General features: G+C 33.1%; 3 protein-coding genes across 9 annotated transcripts in view; 2 read left to right on the forward strand and 1 right to left on the reverse strand.

Annotated features, from left to right (window-relative positions):
• Positions 1 to 20,339, forward strand: part of LOC123701253 (brain tumor protein) — a 366,899-nt gene that overhangs the window by 332,728 nt on the left and 13,832 nt on the right. For 4 of the 7 annotated variants that reach the window (XM_045648669.1, XM_045648670.1, XM_045648668.1 and 1 more), the window contains one exon: positions 17,736 to 17,783. The exons of 2 other annotated variants lie outside the window; for them this stretch is intronic. In XM_045648669.1, the coding sequence (XP_045504625.1) occupies positions 17,773 to 17,783 (11 nt within the window). In that variant the 5' untranslated portion in view covers positions 17,736 to 17,772. Of the gene's footprint in view, positions 1 to 17,735; positions 17,815 to 20,339 lie in introns of all 7 variants that reach the window. One more of the 7 variants, XM_045648673.1, reaches the window with a different exon arrangement.
• On the forward strand, positions 1,734 to 4,021 carry LOC123701255 (putative nuclease HARBI1). Its single transcript, XM_045648675.1, has 6 exons — positions 1,734 to 2,193; positions 2,270 to 2,450; positions 2,574 to 2,764; positions 2,908 to 3,043; positions 3,126 to 3,267; positions 3,392 to 4,021. The coding sequence occupies exons 1-6, from the start codon at positions 2,093 to 2,095 to the stop codon at positions 3,811 to 3,813; spliced, it is 1,173 nt and encodes a 390-aa protein (XP_045504631.1). The 5' UTR covers positions 1,734 to 2,092; the 3' UTR covers positions 3,814 to 4,021.
• Positions 4,915 to 6,905, reverse strand: LOC123701257. The gene is made up of 5 exons (XM_045648677.1): positions 6,693 to 6,905; positions 6,306 to 6,438; positions 5,998 to 6,180; positions 5,430 to 5,541; positions 4,915 to 5,258 (listed from the first exon to the last, which is right to left on the reverse strand). The coding sequence occupies exons 1-5, from the start codon at positions 6,740 to 6,742 to the stop codon at positions 4,915 to 4,917; spliced, it is 822 nt and encodes a 273-aa protein (XP_045504633.1). The 5' UTR covers positions 6,743 to 6,905.

Genomic DNA, 20,339 nt, shown 5'->3' on the forward strand with positions numbered 1-20,339 from the left:
CACAGATTTGAGTTTGGAATTGTTGGCACGGTCGTTACGAATATATTTATTGTCGCGTTTAATGATTACTTATTGTTGTGCGTCTGTTTTACAAAAAGGTTTTTCAACAAAATATCGTTTTATTGCGTCTGGACACACTAGGCTTCCAAATCAATCTGAAAATTGTAATTACCGTCGTATTGATACCCAATAAAGAAAAATATCGATGAGCGCGCGAATATTGGTTAATGATGGCCGTTCATTTTTTATTCCATTTTTGAAAAGTTCACAGTAAAAATATTGGTGTTGTGATAAATCAATTTAGTGGTGTATTCTGATGGCGCAGTTTCGTGTTGACTCAACGGCTATCCATTTGGGGTATCGATTGACACACGATATAAGGGCGCGTCCACACTGTCTGCCATTACGTGTGTACATATGGGTGGTCTGATTCGATAGTGTGAAACTTTGTCTTATAATACGACACCGATTGGTATAGTAAAAGTTTGTATAAAAGTGAATCGTGAAAGAATGTGAATTGTGTGTAACTAACTAGTAACTAGTACTAGTACCTACTTCATGAAATAGAGTGCTCAGATGTGTACAATTAAAAATTCATTTTGAAATGAGTGTAATATAGAAAAGAAAAAAGCTCCGCTCAATAAAGGCCTTACAATTTGCTTTTGCGAGTAAAATGAATGGAGACTGTATTATAATTAATAATTATGTTCTTAAATATGTATAGTGAGTAAAGTGTATTTAAAAGTAAAATTATTAAGTATAATATATAAAGTTGATTACATATTTTGCTTACCTAGTATATATACTACTATATTATATATTTATAAAATGGTGCAATAACTAGTTCTGAGAAGTAGATAGCTTTGTCTTAAATCTAGATAATATGTTTACCTTGTGCCTGGAATCTTGTGAGCGTTTCGGGATAAGTAGATATAAGTCTTGGTGAATGTTTAAACAAAGAGAAATGATACCTCGTCTTTATCTACGAATTAAATACGTCTTTAGATGCATGTGTGTTTAATCTACTTATAAATTTCATTGTAATGTAGTCTTAAATCGATCTATGTATATACTATATATAATAATTAGGCATGTATAATCTATAATATAAAAATGAATCCCAAAATGTGTTGGTAAGCGCATAACTTTAGAACAGCTGAACCGATTTCTTTAATTCTTTTTTTATTATATCCCTTGAAAGTTGAAGTATGAGGATGGTTCTTATGTAGAGAAAACGTGAATATGTACCACGGGCGAAGCCGGGGCTGACCGCTAGTTAATATATAAAAATGCAATTCCGTCCATATGTATAGTATAGTAAAACATATACTGTTTCCCGGTCCATAATAATATTTCACCATGTAACACAGACCCAGCAACATATTTCGTCGAAAACAAAACAAACCCCCGACCTCTTGTATCACGTACGAACTACATAATAACCCGGTCCCGTAAAATATTGGCGATGTTAATAAAAAGGCACCGAGCACGTAATATCTCAAAAGCACAGCTTCTAGTTAATTTTGGTTTAGAGACACGAGGCGAGACCGAGTGGGTGCATTAATAAAATTTATATCTATCTACCCTCCAGTGTATCAAGCTAAGGGGAAACGTTTCGGTAAAGGTTTACGAATTACCGGGATACCCGTAAGACGTATATTTCAATTTATATTTAAACAAGAGCTTCCGAGACTTTAAATTTATATCACCCCGTAACGAAGGGAAATCTGTGCCCCTAGCACGAATCACTATCGAAAAAGTATTCGTATCGTCAACGAAAGCATTTTGTATGGGAACTTGAACAGCGCCTCTGGTGTGCGTATATTGAACTAATTTTCAGAGCACGAACAAAAACATGTAAAGTTTCGAATCGTCATCGTATCGAATACGAAACGTAACTTAGCCGATTGTATGAAGATAGCTAGCACGAAGGCATAAAATGACGGATAGTATCGTAAGTGTCGACGGCTGGCTTACGAGTTTCACGAATGTTTTTTCACTTTAAATTTGACAGTGAGAAAACTTTCGTCGGAGTTTATTTTAAGAATAAAATTATAACTTTAGTGATTGTGGTGATATATTTTGTTAGAAAATGTTTAGATTATCAAGAAGCACCCCACGACGTAGTGCATTTTACTATTATCTTGCAGCGCGATTGATTGTTGAAAGTAGAAATGAACAAAGAGAAACAAGGTGAGTGATTTTTTTAACACTATATTTTAATAAATAAACAACAAGTTATCTTTTAAATTTACTATTACATTTGCAGAGAAATCTCAAGGAGAGCTTTACTCAGAAAGAATTTGGCAAATATTAACTTGCAAAACCTTAGCGACACAGAATTTAAAAATAGATTTCGTCTAAGTAAGGAAGCATTTTTGTTCTTATGTCGCGAATTGAAAGAAAAATCCAGTCTAAAATCAAGTAAAAGGATCAGCCTGGAACACAAAGTAAGTGTAATAAATAAGCTACTTACGTAGGTACCTTTCATTATAATGTGTACATTAACTAATACATACTATGTGAGTATAATACACAGCTACACTACTAACTATTAACATTTTTATTTCTAGGTGCTGTGTGCTTTGTCATTTTATGCTACAGGCTCCTACCAAAGAATTGTAGGAATGGCTAAATATTTAGGCCAAACTACAGTAAGCAAATATGTGAGGGAGGTTACTGATGCTCTTGTTAACCCTTTAATATTAAATAAGTTTGTTAAATTTCCAACAACACGAGAGCAGCGAAATATAGTAAAAAGCAAGTAAGTAATAATTATAAGTATGTAGTTCAATAAAACTAATTTAGTGCAGAATGTTAAACAGCAAAAGCAGGATCAACTGAATAACCACAAATATGATAGCTACCTAATACTAGAAAATTTCACTTACAATACTTTATTTACAGATTTTATACAAAATTTGGCATCCCTGGAGTAATAGGGTGCATTGATGGTTCTCATTTTCACATATTCACTCCAAAAAGAGACATGGAGCATTTATTTTACTGCAGAAAGCATTTCTACTCACTGAATGTGCAAATGGTGAGATATCACTCAACTAATTTATATTAATAAAATTATAAATGTTTATTATGTTATACCAATATAATTTTTTAAATTGTAGATATGTGACAGTGAATGCAGAATTTTAAATATTAATGCCAAGTATGGAGGTGCCACCCATGACGCTTTTATTTGGGAAAACAGTCAAGCCAATAGGTACATCCAAGACTTACACCGGAATAATGAACAAGTGTGGTTTTTAGGTAACTATTTTTTTACATGTAGGTTGTTCCAATTATAAATAAAGACATAGATAATTAAGTGATAAGGTTATTATCTGTTATAAGATTAACTATATAATTCAATATGCAAAAAATATTTTTTCAGGGGATTCTGGATATCCACAGAGGCCTTGGTTGATGACACCAATCACAGATGCTGCTGAAGGCACTCCACAGGCAAAATATACTACCATCCATGGGAAGGCCAGAGTTGTGATCGAAAATACTTTTGGAAGACTCAAAAATAGGTGGAGATGCCTTAGTAAGGACCGCACATTACATTACACCCCTGAGAGGTGTGCTTCGATCATAATGGCATGTAGCGTTCTACACAACCTAGCATTAGATTTTATGTTGCCTGATCCTGAAGACGATATAATATATTCTTCTGGATTAGGCGTTTCAACATTTTCTTCTCTAGAAGAACCTTTTCGCGAAAGTGGTTCTTCAGATGAATTGATTCGCGGTAGAGCCATAAGAAACATGTTAGTAGATAAGATTAATCAGCTTCATAATGTAAATAATTGATTTCGGTTTTTGTGTTAGCATGTTGTAGTCTATAATAAAGGTAGCATTGGAGAATAAAAATATAGTTTAATATGTTTGAAATAAATATAATGTTCGTTATTTACAAAATAGAATTAAGTACCTTTAAGATATTACTTTTATAAATAGTATAGATTAAGCAAAATAAATTTAATTCTAACAAATACAAAATGTTTTCTTTTTAAGAAATTGAAGTGAATAGTGTATAGGTATATAGTCTGTTAACAACCCTTATATAGATTAAGCAAAATAAATTTAATTCTAACAAATACAAAATGTTTTCTTTTTAAGAAATTGAAGTGAATAGTGTATAGGTATATAGTCTGTTAACAACCCTTATATAGATTAAGCAAAATAAATTTAATTCTAACAAATACAAAATGTTTTCTTTTTAAGAAATTGAAGTGAATAGTGTATAGGTATATAGTCTGTTAACAACCCTTATATAGATTAAGCAAAATAAATTTAATTCTAACAAATACAAAATGTTTTCTTTTTAAGAAATTGAAGTGAATAGTGTATAGGTATATAGTCTGTTAACAACCCTTATATAGATTAAGCAAAATAAATTTAATTCTAACAAATACAAAATGTTTTCTTTTTAAGAAATTGAAGTGAATAGTGTATAGGTATATAGTCTGTTAACAACCCTTATATAGATTAAGCAAAATAAATTTAATTCTAACAAATACAAAATGTTTTCTTTTTAAGAAATTGAAGTGAATAGTGTATAGGTATATAGTCTGTTAACAACCCTTATATAGATTAAGCAAAATAAATTTAATTCTAACAAATACAAAATGTTTTCTTTTTAAGAAATTGAAGTGAATAGTGTATAGGTATATAGTCTGTTAACAACCCTTATATAGATTAAGCAAAATAAATTTAATTCTAACAAATACAAAATGTTTTCTTTTTAAGAAATTGAAGTGAATAGTGTATAGGTATATAGTCTGTTAACAACCCTTATATAGATTAAGCAAAATAAATTTAATTCTAACAAATACAAAATGTTTTCTTTTTAAGAAATTGAAGTGAATAGTGTTAACAACCCTTAATACAAATAAAATGAAAAATCAGACACTATTCACTTCTTTTCTCTAAATATTTATTTACAACCTTTAACGCCTCTCTCATAAAATCTAACCACTGAGCTTGCAACTGAAGCTCTACATCACGCTGACGAATCCTCTCTCGTTCTAATTCTTGTGCAATTCGGTCACGCTCCTTTTCATACTCCCTAGCATTCCTCTCACACTCCTTAAATACTTTTATAACTAAATCTTCAGGCTTCTTCTTTTTTTTCGGCGGTTGCCACTGGGTTTGCACTGGACCTGGTGGTGGTGTAAGTGCTGTTGGCGGAGTAGGAGGACGAAGAGGTGGAGCGACTGTGGGTTGACTGCTTGTTCCTGCAGTATTCCATTCATCTGGAAAAGTTGAGATTCAACAATCAACGTAAATACTATTCTGCTAGCTTTAGTTATCAGGAACTTTTTTTTTTTTACTTTAAGTATTTGAAGATCTTATTTTTAAATGTTTTGTTGTTACTAGTAGTTATGACAAACAAAAGAGTTATAAGGTATATAAGTAAGTCCAACCTTCAGGAATTGGTGTATATTCATAAGCAGCATCATCCACAGTCAATTCATCTACAGTTTCTGTAGCAGGTACTTGTACACCTGACAAGCTAACATCCTCTCCACCAACAACCTATAAAAAATAAAAAAGTATTAGTGCTTACTTAAAATTTGTGAGTAAAGGCCACCTTTACTGTTTAGTATAGGTACCTATTGTATTTTTTTATAAAACAAAATACTACTTTAGAGTATTCATTAATAAACAAAGTTAAGACATTGTAAACAAAGATCATAATTATTGCAATGCATTATGTGGCACTCAAACCCCAGCCAGTCCACACAAGAATTTCAAGTGTCACAAATCACAATACTAACAAAAAACTTAAGTGGTGACCCTTTTTTACAAGGTTAGGTAGGTAAGTTGCAGACAAGTTAAACTTTTGTTCATATTCTGTCCCAATATGGAATTTAATATTCAGATAATTCGAAAATCATTAATTATTATCAGTTTATTATATTTCCCTGAGATTACAACGATTGCTATGAAAAAAAAAAAGATATACTACATTACCAAGCAAAAATATCACACCTGTACAAATCCAGCTTCTTGTATAGGCATCCCAGTAGCAGCCTGCACTCCAATTAAATTTAAAACTCTGTTTTCAAGGTCTGTTAATGTCAGCTGAATCGCTGGCCCACCACCTGTACCCTGAGCAGACCTATTTATTTTCGCCCACTTTTTTTTTACATTGTTTTTAAAGTCACTCCAAACCTTAACAAACATGAACAAGAGCAGGATGTCAGCACCAATATAATAATTATGCATGCATGTATTTCAAATTGTGTGAAGTATGTGTATTTCCTTAAATGTGCGTAATTAGGATATAATAGGCTTACCTTCCGCCACTTTTCCTCTGTTCGAGAATCCCCAGTGCCATCACTATTGAGCATATCAATTAACTCCTTCCATTTTTGCTGCACATAATGTCTACCACGAGGACCCCCACTGGGTTTGGATAAGTCTCCATGCCTAAAATAAATTTAACGTGAGTGGAGGACCGTGTGCTCTAATATTTATAGTAATAATATATTGTGTTACCTTTCTTTTTCAATTTTGTTTTTACAAATTTCACATGACTAGCGTAATACTTTAACTTGAGTATACAAATAAACTTTAGCTCTTTTAAACTTTACAAAAATATATTCCAAAAATCCCATTGAAACACTATTAAAATCAACACAAATATGCTTATGACAATAAAATCTTAAATGTAATACACTTACTTTTCCATAAATTCTACCATAATGGTGTACTGCGGGTGGCTGGTTCTCATTGTAGAACAATAAAATAGTTCCAAACTTTTAACAATTTAAATCACAACACAAGACACAAGTTCACTTCAAAACAAAGTTGGCCTTGAATGAGCTTTGAGCGTCCGTCGTTCGTTTAGGAATACAGTCAAATCAAACAATGTTTTAGTACTCAGTTAAATTATTATGCCATATATCTAACTGAATATTATTTTTTTCTGCAGTTTCTTCGTATTGCGTCATAAATTGAACAGTATTAAATTTTTAAATGCCCTAAAATTACAAAAATTTTAATTAACTAAATACTTATCCAGTTTCTGAACGAAACATTCACTCAATGTTAAGATCATTCCTTCTATTTTTCCCATCCTTGCTTACGTTAGTATGACGTCACCAACGTTATCGTATCGAGCACTCGATACTGGTTCGAAAGTGCTTCGTGCTTCTGACTTTCGTTTTAGTCCGTTTTCGTATCGACAACTCGAAACGTTTACGATACGAAACCTACAAATATTCGTGCTAGGGGTACTGTAAGCAAAAACAACGTTAACGTGCTTTGTAAATGTCTTACATACTGTAGGCATATAACGTTTAGCAATAAAAATAAATTGGACCATTAAGTTGCGATAGTACATTATAATTTGTCAATGTGCGCGTACAAAAGAAAATGTCCGGATAAATAAATATAAAACGTTCAATGTAACAGTGATTCATTAACGAGCAGCATGTCGCCTCGGGGACACGCGATCAAAATGGCTGCATCTGAAACAGTAACAAAAACCTCGATAATAATAATGCATAATTTAGTGAAAGCAAGCTCGTGCCCGACACAATGCTGCGAGCTTTAAGGGGATCGACAGCTGCGTGTGAACTCGCATCTGCCAGCCCTGGCACTCACACACTCGCACCGCCCGTCTACACGCTTCGTTACGCGCGTAACTATCGCGTGCATTAATGCGCGTCTACGCACACGCAGATAACATAGACGCTTTGTGAGGCTAGGGTTGTCCCAGCTTTGTTTTTACTTGTTGAACGTTTGATTGATGATCGGCGATGATTGATTGAACACGTCTATACAATTGTTGATGAATTATCACAAAGCCGAAATCTTTCACCTCGGTAAGTGTTTCTTTGTATGGATTCGTTTGGGAATTCTCGTTAAATTTCGATGTTATCATTTATCTCGAGGTGATTCGATTTGGCATGCGTTCGCCATTCATCGTATTAGTAAACGCTGTTATGAAAATTTATTTCTCTTTACAAGCTTATTGGATTCTTGTAGAACGTTTTAGAAAATAGGAGCGTTATTGGTTTTGGTGAATTTAGTAATATACAAAGAAACCTGTGAGAACCCTTTAGCAATATTAAATTTACTTTTTTATTAAATATGTTAGTGTTTTTAAAATGTTTCAAAGGCATAACAATGAAAATACAATGAATAGACAAAGCGGATATCGCGGGCGACCTCCTGTGGGAACCAATAACAATTTACGGGGGCTCTCTACACTTTTTGTTTTGAAAAATATATCTAAAAATATTCTCGAGGATTCATTTCGTCGGTTTAATGTTTGTTTTCACTTAAAACTTCCGCGTATTTGCTTTACTCTCGCACACAAAGATTTTAATTGCCTCTCCATATCTGTATAAAGTTTTCTGTAACGTATTTTTTATTAAATATTGTTTCGATTTATCATCGTTTATCGTTTGAATGGATTGGATATTTACTGTCATTGTTTGATTGATTTATTTCTACGAATATATTTTCATGTTTTAATGATAATATATTGAACTAAACTACGGCTCTCGAACTCTACGGCTTTGTACATTTTTTAGGAAATAACACATTTTTATTTTTGATATAGTGAAAAATACACAGTGTTTTTTTTAACTTGATTTATAAACGCACAATCGAGACATGTCATATTTGATTCATTTAAAATCACAGTGTAATATTTCTTTTTGTCTTGTGTAATTCCTTGAAAAGTTATTTTGATGTAGGTACTTTACCAGCCCTAGCCCAATTTAATCAGTAAATGTATCATTCTCTAGATTTTACGACGTGCAATAGCGGTGTAGTTTTAAAAGCAATGTCCGACACTAATTTATGTTCCTATAAAGTACGTGGTAAAATACCTTTTGGCTAAGTTTGAAAAATTAACCTGTTTATACTATCTACGTGGAATGAATTGCTTGTTTTAAATTAGGTTCGATATTTTCTGTTTCTATGGTTTTGTGAGCGATTTTGAGTTCATTTTTTTCATGGTTTTAGAGTATCTAGGTTTGATGCTTGTGCGCTGCTACGGCACAAACGAGAAAAAAAAATACGTTTGTGTAAATAGAAGTTAGCTTAAGAAATTACGAATAAGTTACCAGAACTATAGGAAGTAGTGAAAAAAGTAATATAAAAAGATATTAACAAGAATGTTGGAATTAATATACGCTTTCAGTAGATTTGTCTTCTTAGTTCAAGTTTAAGCGTTAGAAAAATAGACTGTGCTTAGACGTAGTAATTTATTAGTTTACACATAAACATATTTACCAACTAATCAATTAAATTATAAACAAATTAGAACGAATACATAAATGCATCTAATTATTATGAATATTAAATTATCTCAACTCGTTTCTCATGCTTCCTGTGAATCTAAATGTTATGAATTGCAAAACAGTTACATGTAATAAGCGGGAATTATTCATCCAATTTACTTACAAGGAAAATCTATGAATTTATTTACTTTATTCCTGTTGAAATACATTTTTTGATCCGCCTTTTTAATTGGTTCGTAAGAAAACACACGAGTTTTAATCTGTAAAATCTAAACATGTAAAAAGAAAAGACAACTTGATGAGAAAAATACTGTGGTTTAATTTTGTATGTAATATCATCAATTTTGAACCTAAAAATGTATAATTAATTAATTATTTATAAGCTAGCTAGCAAGATATATAAAGATATATATCAAAATAAATTGGCAAATATTAAAAATTACATAAAAAAGTGTCAAACATGCTATCATGGACACTCGCAAGCAATGAAACCGGACCTTTATCTATTTACGCGATCGAAATTCCAAATAGCAACAATCAGTTGGTGCAAAATAAAATAAAAATGTAAACCAATAAATTCTAAAGTTATTACTGTATACAGCACTATTCGCAACGTGTTGGCAATATCCGAAACGTCTGTAACGCACCTGCAGTTAAGTGTACAAAATGTGCCATTCATATGAGCTTTCACACAGATGGCGTGACGCTGCGTTTTTATATTTAGCTACGTGAAGTGCCGATTGGGAATGACAGATGGGTATATGTACATCTGTTTCGTTATTTCTCTAATGGGATGTAACAAAGGCGGGTTCGGTACCTAGATACTAATAGTTAGTCGAAGAAACGTTCTTTAACCTAAAGAACGTTTCTTAAGGGGAGTTTATAAGATTTGCTTTATATAGCTATCGATAGCTAGTCGAAGAAATTTAACAAGGATTCTATGACCGTAAAAATGTCTTACACTTTGCAATACTCGGTCAGAATTGACAGAACAAAAGGGAAAGCTGTTAATACATAAAAACGACATTATCCTGAAACAAACTTACCACATTAAATCACAAAGCGCTTCTCAATCCGGTCACGGTCACGTCCCTCAACAAATACGATCACAAAAAAAAATCACTTGTGTACCAACTTTGTTACATTCCATTTACCGTAACGGGCGCTTTAAGATATATGCGGGTGCTTTGAACATAATGGTAATATAAACGCTGCGCGTGTGAAGTGCCTTAATAGCTTTATGTGGCGCACGTACGACGGATGCTTGTCGGAATTGCTGTTAAAGTTTAATTTAAAAAGTGCCGACTTTAAAATGCATTTTCCGACGCGAAAATAAAAGATATTGATACGGGCTACGATATGGTTACGTGTTTGGGAATTTTGAGAATATTTAAGGTTTATTTATTTTAAGACTTAATATTGCCTGTTACTTGACCTGCAAATGTGAATGATATGTTGCAGTAGTTACTTACCTATTGTGTATCGTATACGATAATGTCTTTTATTCCAAATAGCTATAGCCTATATGTATTCGTGCTCATATTAGATTCGCAGTACTTTGTTTTAAGTAAGACACCACTATTTTTATGAATGATAATGAATATTTCAATCCTCGTTAAATTTATTAACTTGCTACATTCATAAGTGTATTAAAAAGTATAACACGTCATTATCCAAACGAGAAAGATCACAAATCTAAAATTACACAACATAACCTAAATACTCGACTCAATATCATAATCATCACCTAAACTATCATACATAACTGATGGCAGATGTTACATAACTATTCATCACTTGTGACATTAATGTAATCGATTATAATATCGAATATAATCGAATAATTCCAATCTAACAATCGAATTGATTCGATTGCCAATCGATCATAACTCGTTTGATTGCATTGTATTACTAGACGTCTTGGTACTTCGATTGCAAATTTTGTAATGGCTTATTTAATAAACAATTACATTTATACATATAATACTAGCGGTTCACCCCGGCTTCGCCCGTGCTACATATTTACGTTTTCTCTACATAAGAACCATCCTCGTACTTCAAGGATTATAAAAAAAGAATTATCGAAATCGGTTCAGCCGTTCACACGTGATGCCGTGACAACGCGAAAGGTTTCATTGTTATATATATAGACTACCTACTGGAAAGTCCTGTTTCGATTACTTACCATGTAAAAGTACCTGACAATGACTGACTGTCGGACATATCTCTTATATACCTAAAAAAAGCAAAGATAAAAATATAATATTTTCCATCCTTCTATAGATACAATTATGATAATAATTTTAAAGATACAGTTTGGATAACATCACATCTCTGTATATAACTTGGATAAATAATAATTAGTCCTCAATAGCGTTGCTTCTTATTAATACTAATCATATCTCCTAATCTTATCTATTCTTCCTTCATTTTGTGCAATACCTTTGTGATATCCATCAATTATGTGAAGCTTATGGCCACTTATGGCGTTTTTTGATTACATTGCGTCACGAAGTTTCCCGTTTTTCGCAAATTATGTGATATTTCCTGAGACCCTTGCTCCCTCTTAACACGTGGCATGATGAATGATCCCTCACTACATTACCCATGTAGTTATTATATGATAAACACGAGCTTTCCACCCGCGGCTTCGCCCGCTTTTGTTACAAATGAATAAATTAATAAACCAACCATTTGTCAACCTAATAAGTTATATACTAAAACCTACCTCTTGAATCACTCTAGGCAAACGTGCAACCAAGTAGGCCATATCGCCGCTTCCCATCAGGCGGGATTGAGGCCAAACTTCTGCCTATTAATAAAAAAAAGATGTGTGGCGCTCGGACACTGCCGCGGTAAAGCTATTGCATAGCATGCCCTCAAGCCACACCTCCGTGCCCGGCGGAGTGGGGAGCGTGAGGTTTTTCGTTACGCAATTCCTGGATTCGGTCCCCGCGATAGAAGCTATGCAATAGCTTAAAAAACTCATTTAAAAACCGCATTAAAATCCGTTGTGTAGTTTTAACGTTTTAAGTATAACATAGGGACAGATAAAGCTACTTTGTTTTGTACTATGTACTGATTTATCAGGCACAAATCAACACATTTTGTTACATGTGAACTGGAAACCCACATTTTTTCTGCATTGCAGTCAGCAGTGTACCCTACATTGGGCATGCGATGCATTCTACAAATTATTTTAGCCTTTACACATTTAAATCAAAACATACAACTGGCAGAACAAAAAGAGCATTATATGTAATTAGTAATTACCTAATAACCAGCTGTTTCCTTACCGATTCTTCTCAGGAGTGGCAGTTTGATAAAAAAGAGTGTGTTTCCCGAGCACACGCGTCAGAAGTGCAACTTCTTTGGCAAGATTCAAAGATACCAAAATCGTCGTATTACTCCATTATGTGACGGTATTGCCATGACGCGACCTTAATATTTTACTCTCAACGCGCCTAAGGAATTTTCACTTCAAAAATGTTATTCCTCGAGTGCATGTACTTTACACGAATAAGCCAGGATTATATTAAAAGTGGTTAAATTTCGCAGACATCAAGGCACTATTGCATCATTCTCGTCACTGGGCCATTACAGGAGCAATAAACCGAAACTAATTTGACTAGGACAGACAGTTATGGCCCGACTCGCGCTATAAAACCTAGGGATACGTTTATATCCATTTTAGCATCACCTGTAGTGTATGAGCCAGGGTAAATGTACAGTTTAATGGTGCTTTGCTAATAGAGAGAGTAAGGTCAAAGAAAAGTGGTGTTTTAAAAGATTTTTAAAGTGAAGCTTTCATTACATCGTCTCAAACTTTTTGGTCTGTGTAGCGCATGTCGCGTGACGCACGATACGTACGATAATTATGGTACACATACGATAATTTTTAGTTAAATGTCTATAGTGTGAAAAAAAGTTTCACTTTTACCGTGGTTTCATAAAACAACACAACATTTTTTTTTATATGGGCGTGTATTTAGGAGTTAAACTTTCATGGGATGTATGTTAAAATTATTGATCTGCTTTAGTATAAAACTAGCTTCCGCCCACGACTTTGTACGTGCATCCCCGTTTTTCCCCGTTCCCGCAAGAATTTCGGGAAATCCTTTCTTAGGGGACGCCTACGTTATGACATCTACTTGCATGCCAAATTTCAGCCCGATACGTCCAGTGGTTTGGGCTGTGCGTTGATAGATCACTATATCAGTCACCTTTGAGTTTTATATATATATATAGATTTAGCTATAAAAATATGTATACTATAGGCACAAGAAAGCTTTGCAAGATGTGTTGCAAACTTTTCCCATAACATTTATAAAAAAATCTACATTGATCATACGCTTCACGCAATTCAAGACGTACAAGCAATTTATGCTTATAGTTCATGTCATTTAGTCAACACCTGCAATGAAATTAGATGTAATCAAGCTAAAAGAAATAGTTCTCATGATACAAGAACAAAAAATGCAAGTCCCACACTAATAATTACGTATGAACTCGTAAAAAGCATCCTGCAATACGACCATTTACTTTAACACCGTTTCCAACTACTATTAGCTACTATGACGTTCTCCGTAAAAAATACATTAAGAGGTGCACACAGAACGACACAGTGTCGCCCGTGTCATAATACTGAGTAACCGAGCCACTACACTACGTTGCATAATTCAGCTGCAGTTCATTTGAAGCTTATAACTTAAATAATAAAGTCGATTTTACAGTGTCATGGGGCAAAGTTAAATTGGGTCTGTGGGTTGGAGTCGACTCATTTTTAGTTGGGGTTGTAAAATTTTGAGGACTCGCCGGAGATATTGTGTACTTTGTAATGTTGATTCTGAATGAGCGACGTATATAATATTATTAAGACAGAATAATATGCATTATATTCATTATTCACCGTTATCTTTATGGAGACTGTAATTATTTAGAAACACTTCGCGTTAATTAGAGTTTGTGAAGCACCGGTAAATAATCCTATTAAAATAAACATCAGCAACCTGCAAGCGTTTGAAAATTCATCGCTGATAGAAAAGCGCTCGAGCGAACAGAATCTCCGCCTCCCTTTAGATAAATCTGAATGGAAATCAATTCATTAAATGTTTCGCAAAACATTAAATATTAAACTTCTTAACTTGAGCCTACGAAAACAAACACTACACCGTATTCGAAAGGTGTAAAGTACAAAGTTCCCGAAAAGCATTGTTTATACGATCGAATTCAAATACAACTAATGATCTTGTATTCCGAAGAACGGAGTGGCTTTTCAATTTGGCGTTATGATAAATGGGTTCGGGTGTGCGAGTTGTCAGTTTTAAATTTCGAGGCATTGTTTGAGCTGTTCCAAATTTAAATTTATTTTACATCTGTCACAGAAAGGGATTTAAACTTCCATTTGGAATTTCGAATTGTAACTTAAAGTTCGTTTTTCGAATATATCATGCAGTTTTTAAATGTTGACAGCATCGTAGCATAGACTATAGAGAATTGTTCTTATACCTAGTACATACAATAGCATTTTTATGCTTTTAAAAATATGTAACGCGAGGCAATTTTCTAGCAATTTCACAAATAATACCAGCATTCGTTCAAACGGCAACGTGGGTAATAAACACTAAAACAAACTGATAATTTGAATTGCTGGCAGCGATGTAATTTCGTGCTTAAACTGTATTTTTGTTTAAATCCATAACATCAGAGCGTGTCTGAGTTGCGTGTCTACTAAACTTTAAATCATGAAATACTAGAAAAGTTTTCAAAACAAAATCATACGATGTTAATGTTGGTAATTATAAATGGATGCTTTTCAAAAGTCGTTGCGTTTATTCTTTATTGGATGTTGTCACACTATGGTAAGATAGTTTGCTGGAAACTCAAACTATCTTTGTCATTATCTTTCCTGTATAAAACAGGCGAAAAATCCCTCGGTTCTACGCTTACGTGTCAACCACTGTACTAAGGAGGCAAAAAATACGAGGTAAAAAAACAGTTTCCTGAAGACAAAGAAGTAATCTTATTAACTTATTGATTGAAAGATTGATTAAAATCTTTTTTCTTCGCTCTTTATCATACAATAGAATATATCCATATTCCATACTATCTTTAACATATTCAAATAAAAACGTAAAGAATAGAACAAAGGGGGATCTTATCAGAATAAATTTTCTCCATACATTACGTATAGTTAGTTATGTATATTGTATAACTATTATTATACTATCAAAAATAAACGCATGTATTAAATTAACATCATTGAAGAAAACATTCAAAAATATACTTATCACCTACATTTCATAAAAAAATGCGACTTCAAGTCATAAGACATTATGAAAAATTAACAAAGAATCTACCGCAGTCGTATACAAGATTAATTATAACAAAAAAAAAATAAAAAACAACAACCGCATTGAAATCGTTTCGTGCTTACACGATATCCGAAAGTTTACAACTTGTTAAATATCGCTTTTAAGTTTTTGTTCTCAGTCGACAAACGTCCTATTTTACTCACTGTGCCAAAAAAAATACGCACGACACACATAATACAATATACTAGCTCTGCTCCGCGGTTTTAGCCGCATTTCTCCGCTCTTGTTGGTCTTAGTGAGATGATAATATTTATAGTCTATAGCCTTCCTCGATAAATGGGCTATCTAACACCGAAAGAATTTTTCAAATCGGACCAGTAGTTCCTGAGATTAGCGCGTTCAAACAAACTCTTCAGCTTTATAATATTAGTATAGATTATTTATGTAGGTGTAAATAAGAATGAACAGTATCGTGATATCGACAAGAATAATAAGGAATGAGATTATCTCAATTTAACATTTATATACATAGTTAGTATACAATTTTAAACATTTATTTCATGGGTATAAAGTTTAATGTAATTGTACATTTTTGTGTTGCGTTTAAAAGGGACATGATGTGTCGATTCATTCACTAATTAAGTTAAAATACGTATATTATCACGCAACCACTCCTTTGCAGAGATAATGGACTTATTATGTCTTTAGCACTTATCAGCTGTTATTCATAGTCCTGGAAATTTAATTGAAAGTTCTGGGAAAGTACTAAATACTCTATCTAACTACTTTTTGTGCAAACGAACATTGTGTTTCAAGTTTGATCTAAATAGCCCATTAAAATACAAGCCTTTCAAACGTTTTTCAAAATATACACATACAATAAATTTTTCCTTTTTTTACGATATGTCCAAATTATTAAAATTAATTTCCCCCACAAGCGATAAAGCAGCCGTATCGCGTAGTGTGTAAACAAGTACTTCGTTCATTATACATGTAACAATGCAGTAACATGGATTATGTTACTTCGCGTGATAACATATTGTTATATAGGAGATAAGGATGTAGTACGTGTGAACGTGATTTCTATAGAGATTACGTTCGATTTGGGATTGAACCTGTATTTGTTTGTGCATTAATCAGGAAAAATTGACCTGAAAAATATCTTGACTTCGCTTAATTAAAAAAGATGGTCAACAGTGAATAAAAAAGTTGTCATTAATTCCTTCAATTTATTGCTTATTTCTGGACAAGTAGTGTCTTAACATACGTGCAAACATAATATTATGTCTTAACATAGCAATTAATTATTACAAATGTAGGTAAATTTAACATTCCACCACACATCTGTTCCGACTTACAATCTTAACAAATTACATAACACATTAGGTATTGCCACGCACATACACGAATAGATGTCCCGAACGAACTTTACAATCCTACATCTGATGCCGTAACATTGCTTCCCAAAGACAATAAAGGCAATAAACAAACATGATACGGCAATTTACCAAAATACAGCTGTACCAATTAATACGCAAACATGTGTCCCAACCGAAATGGAATCGATTCGAAAAAAAAGTTCGTCAAATTCAAAAAAATAACCGACGCTCCCAGCTGTTTCCGCGCACAACTGATCGAAAGGATATTGGCTGTTAGGCACCCGTCTCGCTCGCACGCATAGCGCCGTCCCACTCGCGTCTATTAATTTACCCCACAGTCCTTTAATGAGCACTTTCGAAGCGAAGTGTTCAGCGTTTTTATTACACTCTTTAGCTGATAGTCTGATGGGAAACGGTTACTGCGTAGATCGGAACGTTATGAATGAAGCGGCGTGACGTTCGTACGTATTTGGGTATTTTGACGAGAAAACGTTACTTTGTAGCAGAGCTTTTCGTGAGACGTGATAGAAATATGTAAGGAATTTGTAAAATGTAACGCTATGATGCTCGTATAACATTGACTTTTTTACAACATTCTCCATGAATAATTGTTTATTGTTGATTCTTCTATTGTGCACAGCGTATTTGATACCATGAGCGTTCTGATGCAAAAATTAGTAAAGCGATGTATCAAATGCACCAACTTTAAAGAGCACAACTTTATGTATCATTGACTAATTATAAATATTACTAATAATTTATTTCCTTCTTTCCAGGTGAGTATCCAGACTTGAAGACTCCAAATGTCGAAGAATGAGTTTCGAGTAAGTCTCGCGTTATTTCCTGATAATACAGGTATCAATATAATAAGTCAGAACACTGGTCCGTCTACACAAGTCCAAAGGCTACCAGAACGATTTTTTCTTCTAGCATTTTAGCTGCGTGTAGATGTTGCTAATTAGGTGTATAAGTATAATATTGAAACAAGTATCGATAATTCCTTTTTAACCTTGTTCTTATCTTAGCCCTTAGGTATAGATAGATCCACCAATGCTTAAATAATTTACTATGTAGATTCAGACTAAGGCAGAATAAAGCAATCGTATATTAAATTATTCTATTCATAAATTAGGCAAGTCAATCCCATATATATTTAGGGATCCTCTCCCAACATTGACAATACATTTGCATTTGAACGGAACCCTGTCATGCATTTTCAAACAATTCGATGTGTATCGAATGATTGAGCCTGTTTACCCACTGTGCGGATCGATATCTCTAATTTATTAATGCGCAGTACAAATGGGATCTTGTGCCTTGAATTAGTAATTTGTGTGTAGTGCGTAATGTTAGCGGTCAGTGGACTTAATAGCATATGAATTAGACCCAATTAGATATGCATATACGTTTAGCCCCGGACCTCGAACTTGGGTTTATTTGCTATACGAATTACAATAGATTGGATAGCGTATTAGAATAATTCGTAATATTTTGTTAATCTACAGATAATTAGTTCAATTTAAGTTATTTATCATTTCATTGAAAGCCCCACATATTTATCTTTAATTATATAAATTAAAACAATCTAAAAATAGGCTAGGTATATCTTCATATTGTAAATGGGTATTTTCAAGATGTCTTTATATTTAGCACCGTTAGAAGAAATAATGCTATTACAGGAAAGGAAATAGCCATTAATAGGATTAAGACAGTGCTCACGCTAACTGAGAAATAATTATCGCAGTCGTACTCGTTTCTAAGAAATTTTCTCCCTTACCAATATACTATCAATTCTAAACAATAATAGATTATAAATATAAATATATAAAGATATCGAATCTACTTTTAACGCACATTGACTTACAATGCACAATCTGCAGTGACTGTTAAAGTGTCTTATAATTTTAAAACACAATGGAAAGTCAAATTTCCCTTTATAATAATGGTGATATTTCCAATTTCAGATGTTCTATTTAGCTTATCTGTCAGTTATAATAACAAATATATGTGAAGTACCTATGCGTCCAGAATTAGGCTATTAGCGACTATGAGTGTGTGGTTTAACTGCCTATAGCTTTTTCATTTTCTTTTAAGATTTATTTAAGTACTTGTGTTTATATGAAACATTAGCTTTAGTCGATATCCACCTCAAAGTGAGTAAACCGACTCCCACTGATTGCGTCGCGGTCGTAGCATTTAACTCTAACGAGTGAGACAATGTCGAATCCAAAATGTTTATTATCCAATTTGCTTTGATTTACTCTCTGCAAACACTTTGATCGTGAATTGACTAAATAAAAGCCTCGACTAATTAACGGTTGAACGTTGTGATGGCAATTGTCAAATAATTGTTTTAATCAAGGTGTATAATTGAGAGTTGTTTGTATAGTGCTCAGGTATGGTTCTGTGTGGTTTGGGTTTTCGATTAATTGGCTAGCCATATTTTTGTATCGCATCTCTCCTTTCTCTAATGACGCAAACACGACTCGTATGTAAACATTTTAATTCCCTATAGATTGCTAATTATTTTAGAAGTTAACATTTCGCGGGTACTTACAGACTGCGATAATAGTATAATTTATTTTTTATGTAAAAACGTAATTATCTCTTTATTTTCATTTAAATATTTTAAGTTTCCCAAAATAACCATCACAATTTCATCACAATATTTCACTATTAGAAACCTTATAATTAATTTGCTTTAAAATTGGTATAAATAGGAGCGAAGGCAGGAGCACCACCAAGTTAATCAAAGGTTTAAGAAACAATAAAACAACTCCATTCAACGGATAAGATCTAAAGTTAGATGGCCATGAATATTTACAGTTACTTCTACAGAGCTAGGCTTAAAAGGGTTCCAGAATTATAAATTGGAAGATAAGGAATTATAAATTTTGTTTACGAATCCGAGAAATGTTCTCAAGTCGTTTTAATAAATTATATTGTTATGGACGCGACGCCGGTTGACTGTTTTTGTTATTTGCGGAGTTTTACGATGATAACTCGGTTTGTCGTTTTTCAAGATTAGGACGTAATTGATTGTAGAATTAAAGATTGGTGTAAATGTAAGAAAAGTCGCTCCAGAGATATTGCAGTTTTAAGTTTCCAAACTTGGTTAAATCTCTAAATAAAAGAACGAAATTAAATTGAAAAATATCGTCATTTCAAAAATAACAAATCCAATTCATAAAACCTTAACAAAAAGCTACAAATCTACATTTCAACTTCAAAAAACAAATCCTTGTTTGTCAATAAAAAAAAACCGTTCCAAATAAGTATGCATTATTTAGAACTTCGCGGTCGTCGAAAAAGCGAACAATTAGTGCCACACAATTCAAAGTTTTAACTCCAATAAGCTGTAACATTACATAATTAACAAG

The sequence above is a fragment of the Colias croceus genome, chromosome 21 (genome assembly GCF_905220415.1).
Source record: "Colias croceus chromosome 21, ilColCroc2.1".
NCBI classification, from domain to species: Eukaryota; Metazoa; Arthropoda; class Insecta; order Lepidoptera; family Pieridae; genus Colias; species Colias croceus.

Excerpts from the sequence above, each read along its gene's own strand:
- LOC123701255 (XM_045648675.1), top strand. The coding sequence starts at position 2,093 with ATGTTTAGATTATCAAGAAGCACCCCACGACGTAGTGCATTTTACTAT. Across the intron at positions 2,194-2,269 it reads AATGAACAAAGAGAAACAAG|AGAAATCTCAAGGAGAGCTT; the intron begins GTGAGTGATTTT and ends TTACATTTGCAG. Across the intron at positions 3,044-3,125 it reads ACTCACTGAATGTGCAAATG|ATATGTGACAGTGAATGCAG; the intron begins GTGAGATATCAC and ends TTTAAATTGTAG.
- LOC123701257 (XM_045648677.1), bottom strand. The coding sequence starts at position 6,742 with ATGAGAACCAGCCACCCGCAGTACACCATTATGGTAGAATTTATGGAA. Across the intron at positions 6,181-6,305 it reads CAGAGGAAAAGTGGCGGAAG|GTTTGGAGTGACTTTAAAAA; the intron begins GTAAGCCTATTA and ends ATGTTTGTTAAG. Across the intron at positions 5,542-5,997 it reads AAGAAGCTGGATTTGTACAG|GTTGTTGGTGGAGAGGATGT; the intron begins GTGTGATATTTT and ends TATTTTTTATAG.